This window comes from Chenopodium album, chromosome 1 (genome assembly GCF_948465745.1).
Source record: "Chenopodium album chromosome 1, dcCheAlbu1.1, whole genome shotgun sequence".
Classification (NCBI taxonomy): domain Eukaryota; kingdom Viridiplantae; phylum Streptophyta; class Magnoliopsida; order Caryophyllales; family Amaranthaceae; genus Chenopodium; species Chenopodium album.
Genome location: NC_137834.1, coordinates 89,493,316 through 89,510,879, shown reverse-complemented (window position 1 = coordinate 89,510,879; position 17,564 = coordinate 89,493,316). Strand labels below are relative to the sequence as shown.

Here is a 17,564-nt window from a genome sequence, read left to right as displayed (position 1 = left end):
TAAAAGGGAAAGATTCTAACGGATATAATATAAAATATATTACTGGATAGTCATGGGTTCGAATCTCATTCACCCCTCCTTCAAAATGGAATTAATTCACGCCGGGTATGGAAAAACATGTGCTGTATTCGCATTTCAAACCCAGAGGGCCTTTTATTTTGAGGGAAAATGATAGAGATAAAACATATTCCTACGTCTCAACCATTAAGGGCCTGTTCCGATTGACTGAACTCAGCTGAACTGAACTGAACTTATTAATTAGTGATTTTTAACTACGGATTAGTGATCTTTGATTATTTATTGATTATTTATTACTATACATATGTGTATATACAAATGTACATATTATTATTAATAATAATTATATTATTATTATTATTATTATTATTATTATTATTATTTATTGATTATTATTATTATTGTTGTTGTTGTTATTATTATTATTATTTTTTATTGATGATTATTATTATTATTTATTGATTATTATTATTAGTATTATTATTTCAATTATTATTGTTATTATTATTATTATTATTATTTATTACTTATTGATTATTATTATTATTATTATTATTATTGTTGTTGTTGTTGTTGTCGTCGTCGTCGTTGTAATAACAGTTTAAAAGAATGAAATTTGGCTTTATATCATTAGCAATATCATTAGACGTAAATTAAGAGCTGAACTGAACTAAGCTAAACTGAACTGAACTGAACTGAACTGAATTTCAACGGAAGAGAACAGACCCTAAGTTAAGCTTTTGATAGAGTTGGTTCTTTAACATTAATAATGAGAGTATTAAGGTGAGAGTTCGCGATTTATTATACGTCGAGACGACTTGTGTTAGATATCGACCAAGTAAAACCTTTTTCTTATCTAAAAAACAAAAAAAAATTACACGACACCGTTTTGTCCCTACCCAGCCACCCCTCTTTCGTTTTTGAAAATTGAATTCGTTTCCCTGGTTCTGCTTTGTCCAAAAGAGGGAAAAAAAATAAAATTAAAAAAATCCCAAAAAATAAAAATAAAATTTATTACACAAACAAAAAAGCTGGAAGTAGAGGAGAGAGAAAACTGAAGAAGAAGAGTATTTTTACACTTTCTCTCTCTACCACCACTGGCTGATAAAGGAGAGAGAAAATTTCACCAATTTCAAAGCAATTCGTCAGAATTCTAGGGTTTTAAGCTTGGTCGGAAGCTTTAATGGCGGACAAAAGTCGATGGAGTTGGGATGTTAAAGGTTTTGAACCTAAGAAAACGCCGTCGTTTGATGTTTCCGATCATCAGAGTAAACCGGCGTCATTGGGAAGACGATACTCCATTTCTTCTTCGATTTTGCCGCCTTCTGAACTTTCCAAGTATTCTGTGGTCTCCAAAGTTAGGAAACTAGAAGATAAACTCAAGGTTTTTTTGCTTTTAATGTTTAAATTCTTATCTTAATTTGAATTTGTGTTTGTTATTTATTTGTTTTGGTTTTGTTTTTATGCGCAGTTTTGCTGAAAATGTTTTGAGTTTAATGTTTCAGATAATTTGTCTTTGGAGTAAATTTTAATTTATAGTATTGTGGTATGGAATTATTTATCAGCATTTAGTTGATTGAAAATTGGAATTTTCTACTAATTTGGAAGTTATGGGAGCTGTGCTATTGCCAATGTGATGAGGTTGAAATCGAGTTTTCGAGGGTCGAAAAATTTACAAAAATGTATAGTGAATTAGTGATGTATAATGTTTAGGTTGCTTGGAGTTTTTAGCTTAATTAAGAGTTTTGGTTGCAAGCTTGCAATGTGGAGTAGCTATCAATATGGTTGTGTTTTTGAAGTTGGATGGAGCTAAATGACTTACCATTATCGGGAATGTTTTTGGTTTCGAAGTGTAAATTAAATGGGCAAAGTATGGATAGGATGTGAAAGCAGTGGTTGAACAAGGGCCTATAATGTATTGTGAATTTGAGATGCTTGGCATTTTGGTTGCTAGGATTTTGTTATATGAAAGTGATAATCTTGATTAATATGTGGGCAGAAAATGTGAAGAAAAGCTCATAGAATTTGACAAATTTGGCAATGAAGATGATAACTCACCAAATATATGTACATACCATATACAGAGTATCTCCGTAGAATTGATCTTTGCATGATGATACATGCACACAATTGTGCTGACATTCTTCCTCCGACATCTCATTCGAGACGGGATGACATTATTCCTCAAATTTTAAAATTTTCGTCCTTTTTAGCCTCTGCTGCAGTTGTTTTGTAGAGCTTTAGCTGGTGGACTCTGTGACTTATTTTATTGTTTTTTCATTCCATACGTTAGTCCTTTCTGTTAATAGAAGTTTAGTTGCAGTCAACAATTATGTCTTTATGTTATCAGCTTAGCATATCTAACTAAAAAATGTGTTGGCAGTTTGCAAAAGAAGATTATGCAGTCTTGAGACAAGAGGCCAGTGATCTCCAAGAGTATTCTATTGCTAAGCTTGATCGAATTACGCGGTATGTGGGAGCACTCGCTGATAAAACCCGTAAACTGGGTGAGTAAAGTTTTAGTAATAGCAACTTTTGCTGACTTTGAGCGAGTAAGGGGATTTGTATTTTCTGACTTCTCTTTGGTGATCACATGTGCGTCATGTAATTTGTATTAAGCAGATAACTTGTTAATGCAGCATGAGTCAACAGGTTACTTGTTTAATGATCAAAGGATGTTTTCATGTTTGCGGCCTTTGCGCTGGATATATCCATGAGTCAACTTCATTTTCTTCTCAGATGTTGGTTATACGTCTGCAGAGTCTTCTATTATATAAGATTTGATTCATAAGAGCTAGTGGATTTGAATAATTTTAAGCTTTTTTCCATCTCAGATCAGGCTGCCCTTGAAGCGGAGGCAAGAATTTCTCCTTTGATAAGCGAGAAGAAAAGGTTGTTCAATGACTTATTGACAGCCAAAGGTACTCATAATCTCTGTGAGTTATCCGTCACTGTCATGGTCTTCCTCAAATGCATGGCACCTTTCAGAGTATATGGTCACAGTAGTTTGTGCTGGCAAGCATAACCAGGTTATCAACTTTTAGTTAGTTATTAACAGGGACTGCTATTTGCAGGAAATATAAAGTTATTTTGTCGTACAAGACCACTATTTGAAAATGAAGGCTTGTCTATTGTTGAATATCCTGATGAATACACTGTCCGTGTTAATACGGATGACGAGACATTGAGCAATCCTAAAAAGGATTTTGAACTTGACCGGGTGTATGGTCCTCATGTAGGGCAATGTAAGTTCAATATATTCTTGTTCAGTTTAAATCAGGTTGGAGTCATGTTTTTAAGTGTCTGAATGATTTTAATTTTTTGAGTGCAGCTGAAGTCTTCACTGATGTTCAGCCATTTGTACAGTCTGCATTGGATGGCTACAATGTATCTGTTTTTGCTTATGGGCAAACTCATTCCGGGAAAACTTATACTATGGTTTGTTTCACATCCTCCTCAATCATCTGTGTTTCTGTTTACATGCGTCGTTGAATGTTAAAATAAAAAAAATAAAAAATAATTATGTATATTTCCCTATGCGTAATACTGCTCATGCTGTTAGCATTCACCTCTTGTTGTAAATTGTACTAAAACTATTTTGAGTCATGAACAATGAGTATCAGACGTCATTCCTAATGTTATTACTGGGTTATATAGCTATTTGTTACCACATTTGTAGCAGAACCTCTTGAATTTTTCTTTCCTTCCTTTCTTCTTTGCTTAGAGTAAAAGTAAATAGCTTAAGTTACCTTTTCCTCAGTTGCTTAGTTATAAACATACACACGCGCACACACACACACACACACACACACACACATAAAAAAAAAAAGTCTGTTGGAGTAATATAGCTATAATTTAGGCTCATTGACTAATAAGGTAGTTTGTTACTGTCAATTGTCATCACAACCAATGTGCTTCTTGTTACTGGTATGGAGTGAAAAAAATCCTTAAATGTGAAACCAGTCAACCACTGCTACAGTACTACAGTAGATAGTGATTAAGTGATTGTTTCTGTAATATGTTGCTATTATAGACTCTCCATCTTTGGTGAAGTAACTTTACAACTAAATTAAGTATTCTTTGGTATAGCTTAAAGTCTTTATGTTTTAAATTACCTGCAATTCAGGGTACCTGAAACCTTGATTGCTTTTTGCAAAGTTAGTTATGTTACATAATATGCTTATGCTACATATTCTGAGCTGCAGTTTGACCAAATAATGAATTTTTACAAGCTGAATCTCCAATGTAATTCATGGGCTCAATTTAATAATCAAATCTCTTGTGTGCTTGTTGGAAGGAAAGTACTCAGCTGAGATGTCTCTTTGATCCTCTCTGTTCCCCTTCCAACAATTTATAACAATTTGAGTACAAATTTTAATTTGTGTGTTTGTATTTTTAGGAATGTTTTTGCATCCCCCCCCCCCCCCCCCCCCTTTCTTTAAAAATAAATTAATATAGCACTACTGGCATCTGATTTGACTATGTTTGAATATGTTACAGGAAGGATCTAGCCATGACCGTGGTTTATACGCTCGATGTTTTGAAGAATTGTTTGATTTATCTAACTCAGAGAGCACTACTACTTCACGATTCAGTTTTTCAGTCACTGTTTTTGAGCTTTACAATGAGCAGGTATGTGCTTGTGCTTATGGCTTTGTGATAGCCATATATTGATTTGTATGTCTTCATGTCTTGTGATATTAGAAGCCTGAATCCCTGTTTAATGGGAATCATAGGTGAAGGATCTGCTTGCAGCATCAGGAAAGAGTTCACTGAAACTTAGAATGGGATCACCAGGTTCATTTATAGAACTTGTGTCAGAGAAAGTCGACAATCCATTAGAGTTCTCCAGAGTATTAAAAGCAGCTCTGCAGAGTCGGGGCCCCGATGCACAGAAGTTCAACGTTTCTCATCTGTATGGTTCTAAATCTAACATATCTAATTGAAATCTCATTTAAATATTAATTTTTCTATGTAAACCATCTGGAATTCTGGTCTAAAATATCCATATGTTTTTTTGCTGTGCATCTCATGCTTTTCAGTTGCTATTGTACTGTAAACTGATTATTTTGCCTGCCTTTCACTCTCTCGTGGGCCATGACAAGGCATATTGACAGTTCCTTTCCCCTTTTTTTGATAACTATTTTTCATCAATGGAGTGTTAAACACTTTATTTAGCACGTAATGAGTGTATAAACTCTTCGGCTTGTGATCTCAGCTGTTTATGAATTCTTTGATTGCAGTGGTCATCACTCATTACAGATAAAATACAAACTTGGAATTGACTTGCCTACTGTAGGAATCTTGAATTTATGCTTTGAAACTCTGCCATTGTGTGATTTCCTTCTTGAATGCATTAAGTGGTTTGAATAAAGTTGTGGGCTCCAAATGTTTAAACCTTTTCTGAAGCTGAAATTTTATTTTATACATCTGTTTGAGACGAGATTTACAATTTGAATTTATTACTCATTGACTTGAATTACTGTCTTGGTGGTTATTCCCAGGATTGTGACCATACATATATATTATAACAATGCAATTACCGGAGAGAACTCATACAGCAAACTTTCACTGGTTGACTTAGCTGGAAGCGAGTGCTTGAGTACAGACAATGAGTCTGGTGAGCGTGTTACTGAACAATTGCATGCTATGCATTCCCTTTCAGCGTGAGTCGTCTCTTTTCTGGCAAATTTATTTTTAACGATTTTGTTCTTGATGTTATTGTTCACAACTGCCCCTTGTAAGCTTCATAATGTTGAAACTCCAAAATTGTTATTTTAGTTCTTTCTTATTGACAAGCCATTTTGTGTGGGTGTATTTTGGCTTCTGAAATGCAGAAATTGGTGGTGTCTTTAATAACTTAAACTTCTTGCTGATTGATGTTTACTTTACAGATTGGGAGATGTTTTGTCATCTTTGACATCAAAGAAAGACGATGTCCCGTATGAAAATTCTCTTCTTACCAAACTTCTTGCCGACTCAATAGGTGAGTGTTGGAGAACTTATCATTTGAATTGAAGGGACATTAACGCTAACTTCTACCTAAATAATTTAAACCTGCCTATTCCTGTCTGTACTATCTTCCTTATTTGGCGTCCATCACTTGTAGCCTTTAGGATGTCCAAGAAGCTTTAAGATGTTTCATATTTGTATTTGTGTTTTACTAAAGTAAATTGTAGTGAAATTACTTTAGTGGTGTATCCTTGATTTAAATCCAATTACTCCCTCCGATCCATGTTAATGACCTTTGTGGATCTTGTTCATGAAATTCGACTGTAATTTTGTTTTCAGATGTACAGGGATCTCTGATTTTGAGGTTTGAACTAGTGTCTGTGGATAAGATATCAAGCTTTCAACAATGCAAAAATAATGGTCAAACATTGTCTGACCATTAAAGACACTTCTTTTTTATCAGCTTTGTGATAAGAATAGTTCATTAGTGTATATTTTGCTTATTTTGCACCAAAAAAAGTCAAAAGTTAGTGTTTAGGAAGAGGAAATGAGAGAGTCCAATAAATTTATGAGTAACCATTCAGATTTGACTGATCTTTTATCTTTTCAGTATCTGCCTGGAGTTTTATTGCATTAAATATTTAGACTCAATGGCCATTTTTCATGAATTGTAACTTTCTTGAAGTTTGCATTTTGTGAATTTGATTGTAATAGTTGACATTCAATTTGCTGTAGGTGGAAGCTCCAAAACCTTAATGATTGTCAATATATGTCCAGATGTTTCTAATTTGCCCGAAACTTTATCATCCCTCAACTTCTCTTCCAGAGCCCGAAGTGCTGTTTTAAGCCTTGGAAATAGAGATACTATTAAGAAATGGAAAGACATGGTGAGTTCAATTGTGATTTGTATTAGTTTTACTAACCACACTATTTGATGAACTTATGCTAGTCTTTTGTTATAAAATATGTTTTTCTCCTTGTAATTTGTGGTATTTGGACTTTGGAGTGCTTGTAGGCTAATGATGCACGTAAAGAGCTTTATGAAAAAGAAAAGGAAACTATTGATATGAAGGAAGAAATCATGAGTTTACAACAAGCAGTCAAAGAAGCAGATGATCAATGTCTCCTCCTATTTAATGAAGTTCAGAAAGCTTGGAAAGTTTCATTTACATTACAGTCAGATTTGAAGGTCTCGTCTCCTAAATATACTTTTCTTTTTGGGGTTCATAATTGCTTAGTTATTGATGTAGGGTTCTTGCAGCATTCATGATAAGTTTTATTGAGTCAGCATATTAGCAACTCTTTTTCATTAGATTTGAATTAATTGATCTCACATTAGATTTTGGTTTTCATTGATTGTCAACAATCCACAAATTTATGGATGTTTGTGTTTATTTGTCAAGTCATGATCAGGCTACTTATATTATTTGATCTTAAATGCATCCCTAATGTTAGGTGCCCCTGCTTCATCCTATTATGTACCTCTCTCTCTCTCACTCTTTTTTTTTTTATTTTTTATTCCCTGCTTGTTTTATTGTGGATCTGCCAACAGTTTTTTATTCCTTGTTCTGTGTTACTACAGTAAGGAACCATTCTTCCCTTAATTACACATTAGGTAATGAAAAAATGTGTTACAAATTTATTAGGCAATGTATCTGCTATTTTGTCAGATTGTAGCTGATCAAATGCAGGCTTATCTAGGGTCCTTGAGTCATGTTGAATGGCATGCTGCCTGAAATATTTGGGCCTTTACTTCTGTCACTTGAAATTGTTCTTGCTTTCCTGGTTACTTGTTGCAAAAATCGACATGACTTGACATGGTATCCCTGGATGGCTCTTATTTTGTGCGAGTTAGTTGAGTCTTGAGATTTGCTTAATGGACTCTAGTTCATTTATTTATCAAAGATAATTCTGCTCCTTAACTAGTTTTACCATCTTTCATAGGCATTTCGATATTATTCCAGGCCAGGCCGTATGCCTGTTAGTTAGCTTTTTGTAGTGTCTTTTTACTGCACTATTCTACTTTGCAGATGGCTTGGATGCCCTCTGCTCTCTGAACTTCTGAAGCCTCTGTTGTTTTTAACTTTTCCCTGATTAAGACTGTCGTGAGCGCTTTTGCCATAACATTCAAATGGCAATTTTATAAGAGGGGGGGGGGGGGGGGGGAATGACAATATTGCAGATTGAATTAAAATTGTATTAAATTATTTGTATTGAGCTTATGCTTTCATTTCCACACTCTTTCTGAGATTTTGATTCTTATCCTATGGTGCAGGCGGAAAATATAATGCTTGCTGACAAGCATAAAATTGAGAAAGACCAGAATGCTCAACTAAGGAATCAAGTTGCTCAATTATTGCAAGTAGAGCAAGAACAAAAGTTGCAAATAAGAGAAAGAGATACAACAATTCAGAGCCTGCAGGTGTGTGCTATTTGATACTGTCACTTGTCAGCTTCCTCACCTGCATTCAGGGTTATATTAGCAATATTGTATCCTGTTTTGGCAGCACCAAAAGATTCCTTGATTCTGGCTGTCTTTTAAGAGGATTTACATTAGGCAGCTGTGGGTAATTTTAGTTTTGAGACAAACTATGAAATATAAATCCTTGGTGATTGAACTTTCTTTTCCCTTCTTGGTAGCTTGGAAGCAGCTTTAGAGTTAAAAAACTTGCCTGTCTCAGCTAAGAATCAGTACCCATTGGATGGACTATATTTTGGTGCTGATCATCTTTTAGCCCTCTTTGCTACTTGATGATATGCTTGTCATTGCTGCCTCTTTTATTTACATGGCTCCCATAGACCACTGATATGTGTCTTTTGGGATAGGATAGTGTAAATCTTTATAAAGTTTAGAAAATAGGGAAAAGATATGTGGTCCTAGGAAGGATGATTAGAGTATGATCGTTGATTGACAGTGATGGTCTGTTGCAGAGATTCGTAAGAAGCATACCATCAAGAGGCTTGTATGTTGGGTGGGGTTGAGGAAAAATTGATAGTTGTTGTCTGGGCTTCCTTCTGTAAACTTTATATGTTCCTCATTTCCTCTGTCATGATCCTGGCTCAGGCAAATTTTTTTTCTTCTGGAAAATGCAGAAACAGTCGAGTATTCATAGCTCATCACGTGCTCTTTATAAATTAGCTCATTGATATGCAGACCATACATATGAGCTTCGTGGTGTATTGCTTGCATGTGAATCGTTGGTCTTTGGAGATTATAGTCATTTTCGTGCATATTCATGTCCAACTATATTTCTCTATAAGTTGTTGGTTTCTTGAACTGTTTGCATGTGAATTATTGCTCTTTGAGATTATTGTCATTTTCGTGCATATTCATGTCCATATCTTTCCTGAAGCATTAGTGATAGAAGACCTGAACAAAAATTCACAGTCCTATCTTTTCTCCTCTACATTTCTAGTGTTTGTTATCGCATAATAAAAAAATGGGGTAGAATGAAGATTTCTGCCATGAAAGCAGTCACTTACAAGAGTTATAATAATTTTACAATTTTTGTTTAAATAATGCTTTTGACTACTGAGGTTTAACACAACATTTGTTTTATTTCTGGAATCATAATATTACTCCAACTATATATTTATCTTTAGGCTAAAATTGGGAGCTTAGAACAACAGCTAAATGAGGCCCTTCGCTCTGCTGAAAGTAGATCAGGGAGTGTGCCTGAGTCAAATCTCAAGGCTGCAGAGGATAATGCGGATTCATCGGCTGTTACAAAGAAGCTTGAAGAAGAACTCTTGAAAAGAGATGCCTTGATTGAGGTCTGTTGCACTTCCTTTTATCTGTCAAACATAGAATAAAAAATTATCTTCTGCTTCTAGTTTTCCTATAAACTCTTTTTGTCTCAGCGTTGATTACAGTTTAAAATATTGATATAAAAAATGTTTTTTTTTTTTTTTTTTTTTTTTTTTTTTTTTTTTTTTTTTTGGGAGGAGGGGGGGGGGGGGGGGGGGGGAGTGTAAATTTACATCTACTAAGTATTGCATGTAAAAATATTCAGTTTTCCTTCTAGCTTGCTTTCCTCCATAATTTTCCTTCAAAATCTGTAGAATTAGGATACACCTTTGAGATTACAACTCTTACAGAATTTGGTTCACCAGTTCATGTTTCTCTGATGATAATTTACTGTCAATTGTCACTAGACCTGGTTATTGAGTAGGGTAGCCCAATGATAATAGGGTTAGGGCGAAGTTTAAAGGGCTCTTAATGGACAGGATCCTTATTGGATAGGGCCAATATAGGGCTAAAATGTTTGTCCAATTTATAGATAAAGAAAATGGATAATGCAAAAAAAATTACATAAATATTTTCGTATTCATATATACTTAATAATGGCTTTGTCCAATATTTATATTAGTTGATAGTTTGTTGGCATGCCCATCGTCAACCTGCTACTCACTTTGGCCCGACCCATTATTGGCCCTATGAAATGCGACCCTCTTTGACCCGACCCACAATTGACCCACATCAACCCTGACCTGACCTGCCCTGCCAATAACCAGGTCTAGTTGTCAGTTGTCACCATCTTTGTTACCACCTCTAGCATACCTTCCAGTTAATTAGCCTTTCTGAACTTTCCTGTAAGAGATCATGTATCTTGTGAGAAAAGTTAACTTGAACTTGTATTCTTCTTGGGATTTTTGTTGTTTAAGTTTTAACCTTTTTTTATCCCGAGATTTAAATCTGTTATGTTTCCATGACAGAGGTTGCATGAAGAAAATGAGAAATTATTTGACAAATTAACGGGAAAAGCGGCTTCGGTTGGATCCTCCCAGGTAGATCAACTAACATTTATTTTTGGCAAAGATCATAGACCCATATTTACATCTAGCTATGCATACACATGCATAAATGCTGTGAGTTTTGTTTTTATTTCATGATTCTCTTTTTGCTAGTGGAATGTTCATGTCATCAAATAATATAAATCTTCCCTGCTTTCAAGTTGGAAAGACTTACTGCATTTTGTTCACTCATTTTATTACTCTGTCCCAATTGTGTTGTCATATATTAGGAACATGCCAAGATAATTTGATAGTTGTAATTCTTTTGGCCAAAATAGTTAAAAAAATGTAATTCTTTCTTTGATATCAGCCCTTTTGGCCAAAATAGTTTAAAAAAAATGTAATTCTTTCTTTGATAGTTGTAGTTTGACAATTAAACAAGACTAGAAAAAAAAAATGTTTTTGAAAATATAAATGAGATGAAGTATTTCATTTTATTTTTAGATGATACAGCATTGAAACATCATGGTTGCACAATGACTTATATTCTTATAAGAATTGTATGATTTGCAACTTCATAGAAAAATTGAGTAGGGTGACAATTAGCTATGTATCTTTCTTAACCTCCTGTGGTACTCACTTGTTCCAGAAGATACTCCAGGGATTGGAGTGGAAATTTATAAAAGATTTTTTGCTTTCAGTGTAGTTTGTTATGGGAAAAAAGTGATGGTTTTGGATAATATGCTTGGTTTAAAAGAAATTGTGCTGCACAGCAGTGGAGTAGCTCATGTAGTGGAAGTGCTTGTAGAGGGATTTCACGCTGAATGTAGTGTGAGAAACTATTTAGTGGGAATCCACCTCTCATAGAGTTGGTACTTGTAGTTTGATTCAACTGAACATCCAATACAAGTTTTTCCCTAAATTTTTCTAATTTTCTTCTTATTACTACTGAAATTTTACTGAACTGTTGGCTACATATATTAGCTGAGACATCTGACTTGATTTGTAGCACAACTTCTCACTCTTTCTATTTGTCATCTTTCTGATCTTAAAAAACACAACAAATTGTATGTCAAATGAATATTTGGATTCAGGCTGTTTTGAAATCAGCTGCCAATAATGCTGTTTAAATATAGTTTTTATTCATTTGTTCTTTTGAGGAACCTCTTAAAATGTCATACCTCCTAACATGTTCAGAATCCATCGACCTAATGGCAGAGAGCAATATTGGCTCTTTGCATCCTTTTCTTCTCCTCAAATTGCAATCCAAAGTCGAGGATTTTATGAATTATGTTTTGTGACTGCTGCATTTCGTTACCTGCATGCTGACCTCCTATACTGTACTACGCCAGGTGTCTAGTCCATTATCTAGACGAGAATCTAATGTCCAGAACCAGGACTTGGCCAGGTACCTTTCTTGCACATCAATACTAGTAACTTTTCTTGTTTTATTTATTTTTTTTCTCAAGTCTGTCATCTGTGTATGTGAGCTCTCTTTGGTTGGATAGAGTGGGTAACAGGGTGGTGGTTTTCTGATTTTACTTGTTCTTTCATTCCACGTGTGAAATGATTCTTTATTTTGGCATGTGGCCAGGAACAATACTAGTAACAGCACTGGAAATTCTACTCAAGTGGTTTCTGGATCAACAGCCGGTGGTAAGGGGGAAATGGCAGTTGCTTTGGTCAAGCCTGCAGGAAATGAATTAGCAAAAACCACCCCAGCTGGAGAATATCTGACTGCCGCCTTGAATGACTTTGACCCTGAACAGTATGAGGGCCTGGCTGCTATTTCAGATGGTGCAAATAAACTTCTTATGCTGGTATGATCAAGGAAATTCTTGTGGTTCTTGCAGATATCTTGTGGTTCTTTTGCTAGGTTGTGTTTATATTTTTACTCTATTTGGAAGCTGATCAATATCGACTTGCTATGTGAAATTAAATTATTATGGAAGATAACCCAACTCCAAGAAAAAGAAATTTAATTCCATTGTTAGTGTAACACGTAGTTAGTCTTATCCTGATGCTAGATATATCTTCTTGTTGTTGGCCCGTACCAGTATACCACTTAACCAGGATCTCATTCAGTCTCTTTTAAGCATCCTAGGTTACACACTTACACCTGCTTTATACAATTTTAGAAAAATAACTACTGAAACGTGAAGGAGTAAAGTTGCTATTAATTGATGTTTAGGGAGAAGGGCAAGTTAGAAGTTGCATTACAAATAGTTGTCTAGTAACTTATAGGGGAAGACTGTTAGTTAGTAGCGGGAAAGATTTATATATAGAATTTGTAGTTTTGAGAGAGTGTCATTCCTCTCTAAAGATTGGCAAGGCTGTAGTAATCTTAGCATTGTTTAGTCATATCTTTACTTGCACTTCCTTATTCTCTCTTCTTCCCCCCTTAATATTTCTTTCCAGTCCTCATATCTCTCTGTTTTGGTCACTAACCTGAGCTGATTGATGACAATAGTAAATGCATTTCCTGTCTAAATTATTTTATGCTGTAATTCTATGGATAAGGTTGGTATTACCTTGAACAGCAACTCAATAAATAGACACATAGAAGTATGAAGGTCCCTCCCACAAATAAAGCCAGGACTTAAAAATATGATGCTTCTGTCAGTCTGTGAATTTGCTTCTGAATTCTGATGTTACCAATATTCTGAGTGTGTCGAGTAAATGTTGGGGTTTAAGTATTCAGGTGTCTTGCTCTTTACATCTCATTTATGTTTCAAGTTTTGCATCCTTCCTCTGACTTTATCTGACATACAGTCTGCTGAAGGACCTAATTATGTTACATAGATTGGCATGGGTATATAGATGGAAATCCTTAGACATAATTTAACTAATTTAATTTATCTGCAATTCAGGTTCTTGCAGCTGTTATAAAAGCTGGTGCCTCTAGAGAGCATGAAATACTTGCAGAGATTAGAGATGCTGTCTTCTCATTTATCCGTAAGATGGAGCCAAAGAGGGTGATGGACACTATGCTCGTATCTCGTGTGAGGATATTGTATATAAGATCTTTGATTTCTAGATCTCCAGAGCTGCAATCTATCAAGGTAGAAACATTGCTCTCTTTATACTTTGTAATTTGTAAATATGGTAAAAATAGTATATTTATTGCTTCAATTTTTTTTTTTCCTCTTCAAATTTATTTGTAATAATATATAGAAGCTCATGTGGTTGATTGTACATGTCTACTTAAGGTTGCTCCAGTTGATCGATTTCTAGAGAGAGCCTCTAATGGAAGAAGTAGGAGCTCTAGTCGTGCAAACAGCCCTGGAAGATCTCCTGCTTATGATTTGAGCCCTAGAAATTCTCTGGTCGAGGGACAAATCCAAGGTTTTAGAGTGAATATAAAGCAGGAAAAGAAGTCTAAATTTTCATCTGTGGTTTTGAAGTTGCGGGGTATTGATGAGGTTGGCATGTTCACATGATATGCATATAATTTATGTATTTTTTCATTTTCTGAGTAAGCTTTTTCTTTGACAATCAAGATGCTAAATTATAATCTTGTGCGTCTACTGACTGCGATACAAGTGCAGCATATACATAAATGCTATTGCTTTGGTTTTTTTTTTTTGTTGGAAAATGTTCCATGAAGGAGTATGTTAATTCCATTACTGTTTTGCAGGAAACTTGGAGGCAACATGTAACTGGTGGAAAACTCCGAGAGATAACAGAGGAGGCCAAAAGCTTTGCTGTTGGGAATAAGGCTCTTGCTGCTCTCTTTGTTCATACACCAGCTGGAGAACTACAGCGTCAGATTAGATCATGGTTGGCTGAGAACTTTGATTTTCTTTCAGTAACAAGTGATGATGCAATAGCCGGTAATACTGGCCAATTAGAGCTCCTCTCAACTGCAATTATGGATGGTTGGATGGCTGGACTTGGTGCTGCTCAGCCTCCCAGTACTGATGCTCTTGGTCAACTTCTATCTGAGTACACAAAACGAGTTTACACATCTCAGCTGCAGCACTTGAAGGTATATATTGCATATAGCCATAGGACACCCTATTTCTTTATACTTCATCTGCCCCTAAAGATTGCCCCATTTTCCTTATTGGTTTGTCCCCCACAGATTGTTCCTTTATGTTTATAGTTATCTCTCTCTAGTCTCTACTTTATTTGTTATCCCACGTGAAAATGGACAACTTTTAAATCACTCAATACAACACTTGATTAAGTGAAATGAGGGACATGGGGCTATCAATTAGGGACGGAGGGAGTACTATGTTTTTGTAATAGGCAAGCTGTTGTAGATTCTGATAGCACATACACATTATAATCTAAAACTGTGCATTCTCTTATCAGGATATTGCTGGCACGTTGGCTATGGAAGCAGCAGAAGATCCAGCTACAGTGGCAAAACTACGTTCTGCTCTTGAGTCTGTTGATCACAAAAGGCGGAAGGTATAAACATGAGCTAAAGTTTTGCTATCATGATTTTGCTCATTTTCTCATTTTGCTCATTCCTCATTTTTTTTGTTGGTGGGAACTTAAAGTTACTCAGGACTTGCTTAGTTGCACTCCTTTTTACTCTTTTGATAAAATGTAAGAGTTGAACCAGCTGCTAGTACGTTTAAGGGGTCTCTTGTTTTGTTGGGTTGGGGCTTGATTAGGGCATTACCTAAGGTTCCATGTCAGATATCTATCATTAATGTTTTGCAGAGTTATATATCTTAGTTCATCGAAAGACTTTTTAACTACATGAGCACAGGGGTTGCATCGTTGCCATACGAGAGTCTTTTAATGAGAGAGCATTGAAATTATGTAGGCAATATTTACTATTTAGCTACCCCTTGTTGCTTGTACGAGACATGGATTATTGTTTTTCCAATATTTCCTATCCCTTTCAGATATTGCAACAAATGAAAGGCGAATCAGCTCTTCTGACACTGGAAGGTGGTGGCTTGCCAATACCTAATCCTTCTACTGCAGCTGAAGATGCAAGACTTGCATCCCTCATTTCCCTTGATGGCATATTGACGCAAGTCAAGGTTGGGTTTATGTTCATATTGTTTCTTTATTGATAGATTGATCACCCACATTTCCTAGATGATTAATGACTGAGCACAAATGCATTTATAGGATATTACAAGACAAGCCTCCATAAACTCTTTAAGTAAAAATAAGAAAAGAGCAATGCTTTCTTCTCTGGATGAACTTGCTGAACAAATGCCCTCACTTCTTGAGATTGATCATCCGTGTGCACAAAGGCAAATTGCTGAGGCTCGCTCAATCGTAGAGGTAGTTGCTCTCTTTGCCTACTTGGAAGGATTGTTTTTTTTTCATGATCACTGTCATTCTTTCACCTTTTGTTTTTTGGTTCTATTAGTTGGGTTTATGATATTTAATGATAATTGGCTTTAACAGATAAAGTGGATACCCTTTTATTTCAGTTGCAGTCCTACGTTACGTATGAGTCTGCTTTATCATCCAGTTTAGTGGCTCATCTTGAATTTATGTCGTTTTACTAACTTAGTTTGAAATACTGGGTGGCATGGCATGTATTGAGTTATCAGGATCTTGTTTTTAAAATATGATCTGATATACGTATAAGAAATTATAGGATCACTTAAATCATTCGTGTTTTTTTTGTTTTTTTTTTTTTTTTTTTTTGGTGGTTGTAAGAAATCTTAGTTTGATTATATTTGCTTATTTGAACTACTGAATACTGAGTATTAATTGTTGGCAAAATCTGCTCAGTCTGCTGCTGAAGAAGATGACCGTTTCCAAGCTTCCCATGCTCACGAGCCATCATCAAATTTCGGTTATGCAACTGAAACTGATGTATCGCAGTGGAATGTTTTACAATTCAACACCGGTTCCACAACCCCGTTTATCATCAAATGTGGAGCCAACTCAAATTCAGAATTGGTGGTCAAAGCAGAGGCTAAGGTTCAGGAACCTAAAGGTGGTGAAATTGTGAGAGTTGTTCCAAGACCAACTGTTCTGGAAAATATGACTCTGGAGGAAATGAAAAATTTATTCTCTGAACTTCCAGAGGCTCTTAGTTTGCTTGCCTTAGCAAGAACTGCTGATGGCACAAGAGCTCGGTATTCCCGACTGTATAGAACTCTTGCAATGAAAGTTCCTGCCCTGAGAGATCTTGTTAATGAGCTGGAAAAAGGGGGCATTTTGAAGGATGTGAAGTAACGGGTACATCCAATGATCCATATGCAATTCCATTAGTTTGTATTGTATGTATTATTAGTCCACTTCCTTCCAGTCTTCCTTTCTTTTTGATGAAAATCTCTTTCTTATTTGTCACCCTTGTGTGTATATTATCTAGGGGATTTCTTTTTGGTACACTACGGAATTATGTGTAAATTTTGTACGATTCTTCATTGTTAATGAAATCACCCATTGCTGAGAATTTGAGAAGTTGGCAGATGTGAAGTGCTGATTTACATTAGTCTTTACGTTGTTTAGGTACACCCGGGGGCATGCAAGAGTTTTTGATTGACGAACTATGTCAGCCATTCACCTGTATTCACGCGGAGTACATATACATATCTATCAATCCTTTGCTGAGTACCATCAATGGCAGATCTTGCTGCCTATTATGGATACATCTAATACTTATTTTTGGTAAAGTATAACACCAATACAGCATCCAAGCTTATAATTAGAACATTATTCTTGCGCAGATGAAGAGTCTTGAGGTTGTAATGTTATATAAAGTATCACTTGAATAATTTCTGCAAGGGTGTTATCACATTAACCTTACTAGCCCAGCCTAAGAGTCATACACCATACCATCGAAAAATACTATGGGTGTTTGGTATGTGCAATGCGCAATTGCGCATCATTAGTATCAAAGAGTGGGAGGAGGATAAGAAATACTCTGTAGT

At 35.4% G+C, this 17,564-nt stretch overlaps 1 protein-coding gene across 1 annotated transcript; it reads left to right on the top strand.

Annotated features, from left to right (window-relative positions):
* Nucleotides 1-959: 959 nt before the first annotated feature.
* Nucleotides 960-17,086, top strand: LOC145562350 (kinesin-like protein KIN-14B). The gene is made up of 23 exons (XM_081622605.1): nucleotides 960-1,402; nucleotides 2,402-2,525; nucleotides 2,853-2,939; nucleotides 3,093-3,263; nucleotides 3,350-3,456; nucleotides 4,519-4,650; nucleotides 4,755-4,933; nucleotides 5,523-5,684; nucleotides 5,913-6,004; nucleotides 6,706-6,857; nucleotides 6,986-7,159; nucleotides 8,246-8,392; nucleotides 9,574-9,744; nucleotides 10,687-10,758; nucleotides 12,057-12,112; nucleotides 12,299-12,524; nucleotides 13,575-13,766; nucleotides 13,914-14,126; nucleotides 14,342-14,692; nucleotides 15,022-15,120; nucleotides 15,567-15,707; nucleotides 15,799-15,957; nucleotides 16,417-17,086. Exons 1-23 carry the CDS (start codon nucleotides 1,202-1,204, stop codon nucleotides 16,864-16,866), a joined length of 3,858 nt encoding a protein of 1,285 aa, XP_081478731.1. The 5' UTR covers nucleotides 960-1,201; the 3' UTR covers nucleotides 16,867-17,086.
* The last annotated feature ends 478 nt before the right edge of the window (nucleotides 17,087-17,564 follow it).

Bases quoted from the DNA above. Each gene is read 5' to 3' on its own strand.
- LOC145562350 (XM_081622605.1), top strand. From the start codon at position 1,202: ATGGCGGACAAAAGTCGATGGAGTTGGGATGTTAAAGGTTTTGAACCT. The intron at 12,113-12,298 runs GTACCTTTCTTG...GCATGTGGCCAG, and splicing joins CAGAACCAGGACTTGGCCAG to GAACAATACTAGTAACAGCA. The intron at 12,525-13,574 runs GTATGATCAAGG...TCTGCAATTCAG, and splicing joins CAAATAAACTTCTTATGCTG to GTTCTTGCAGCTGTTATAAA.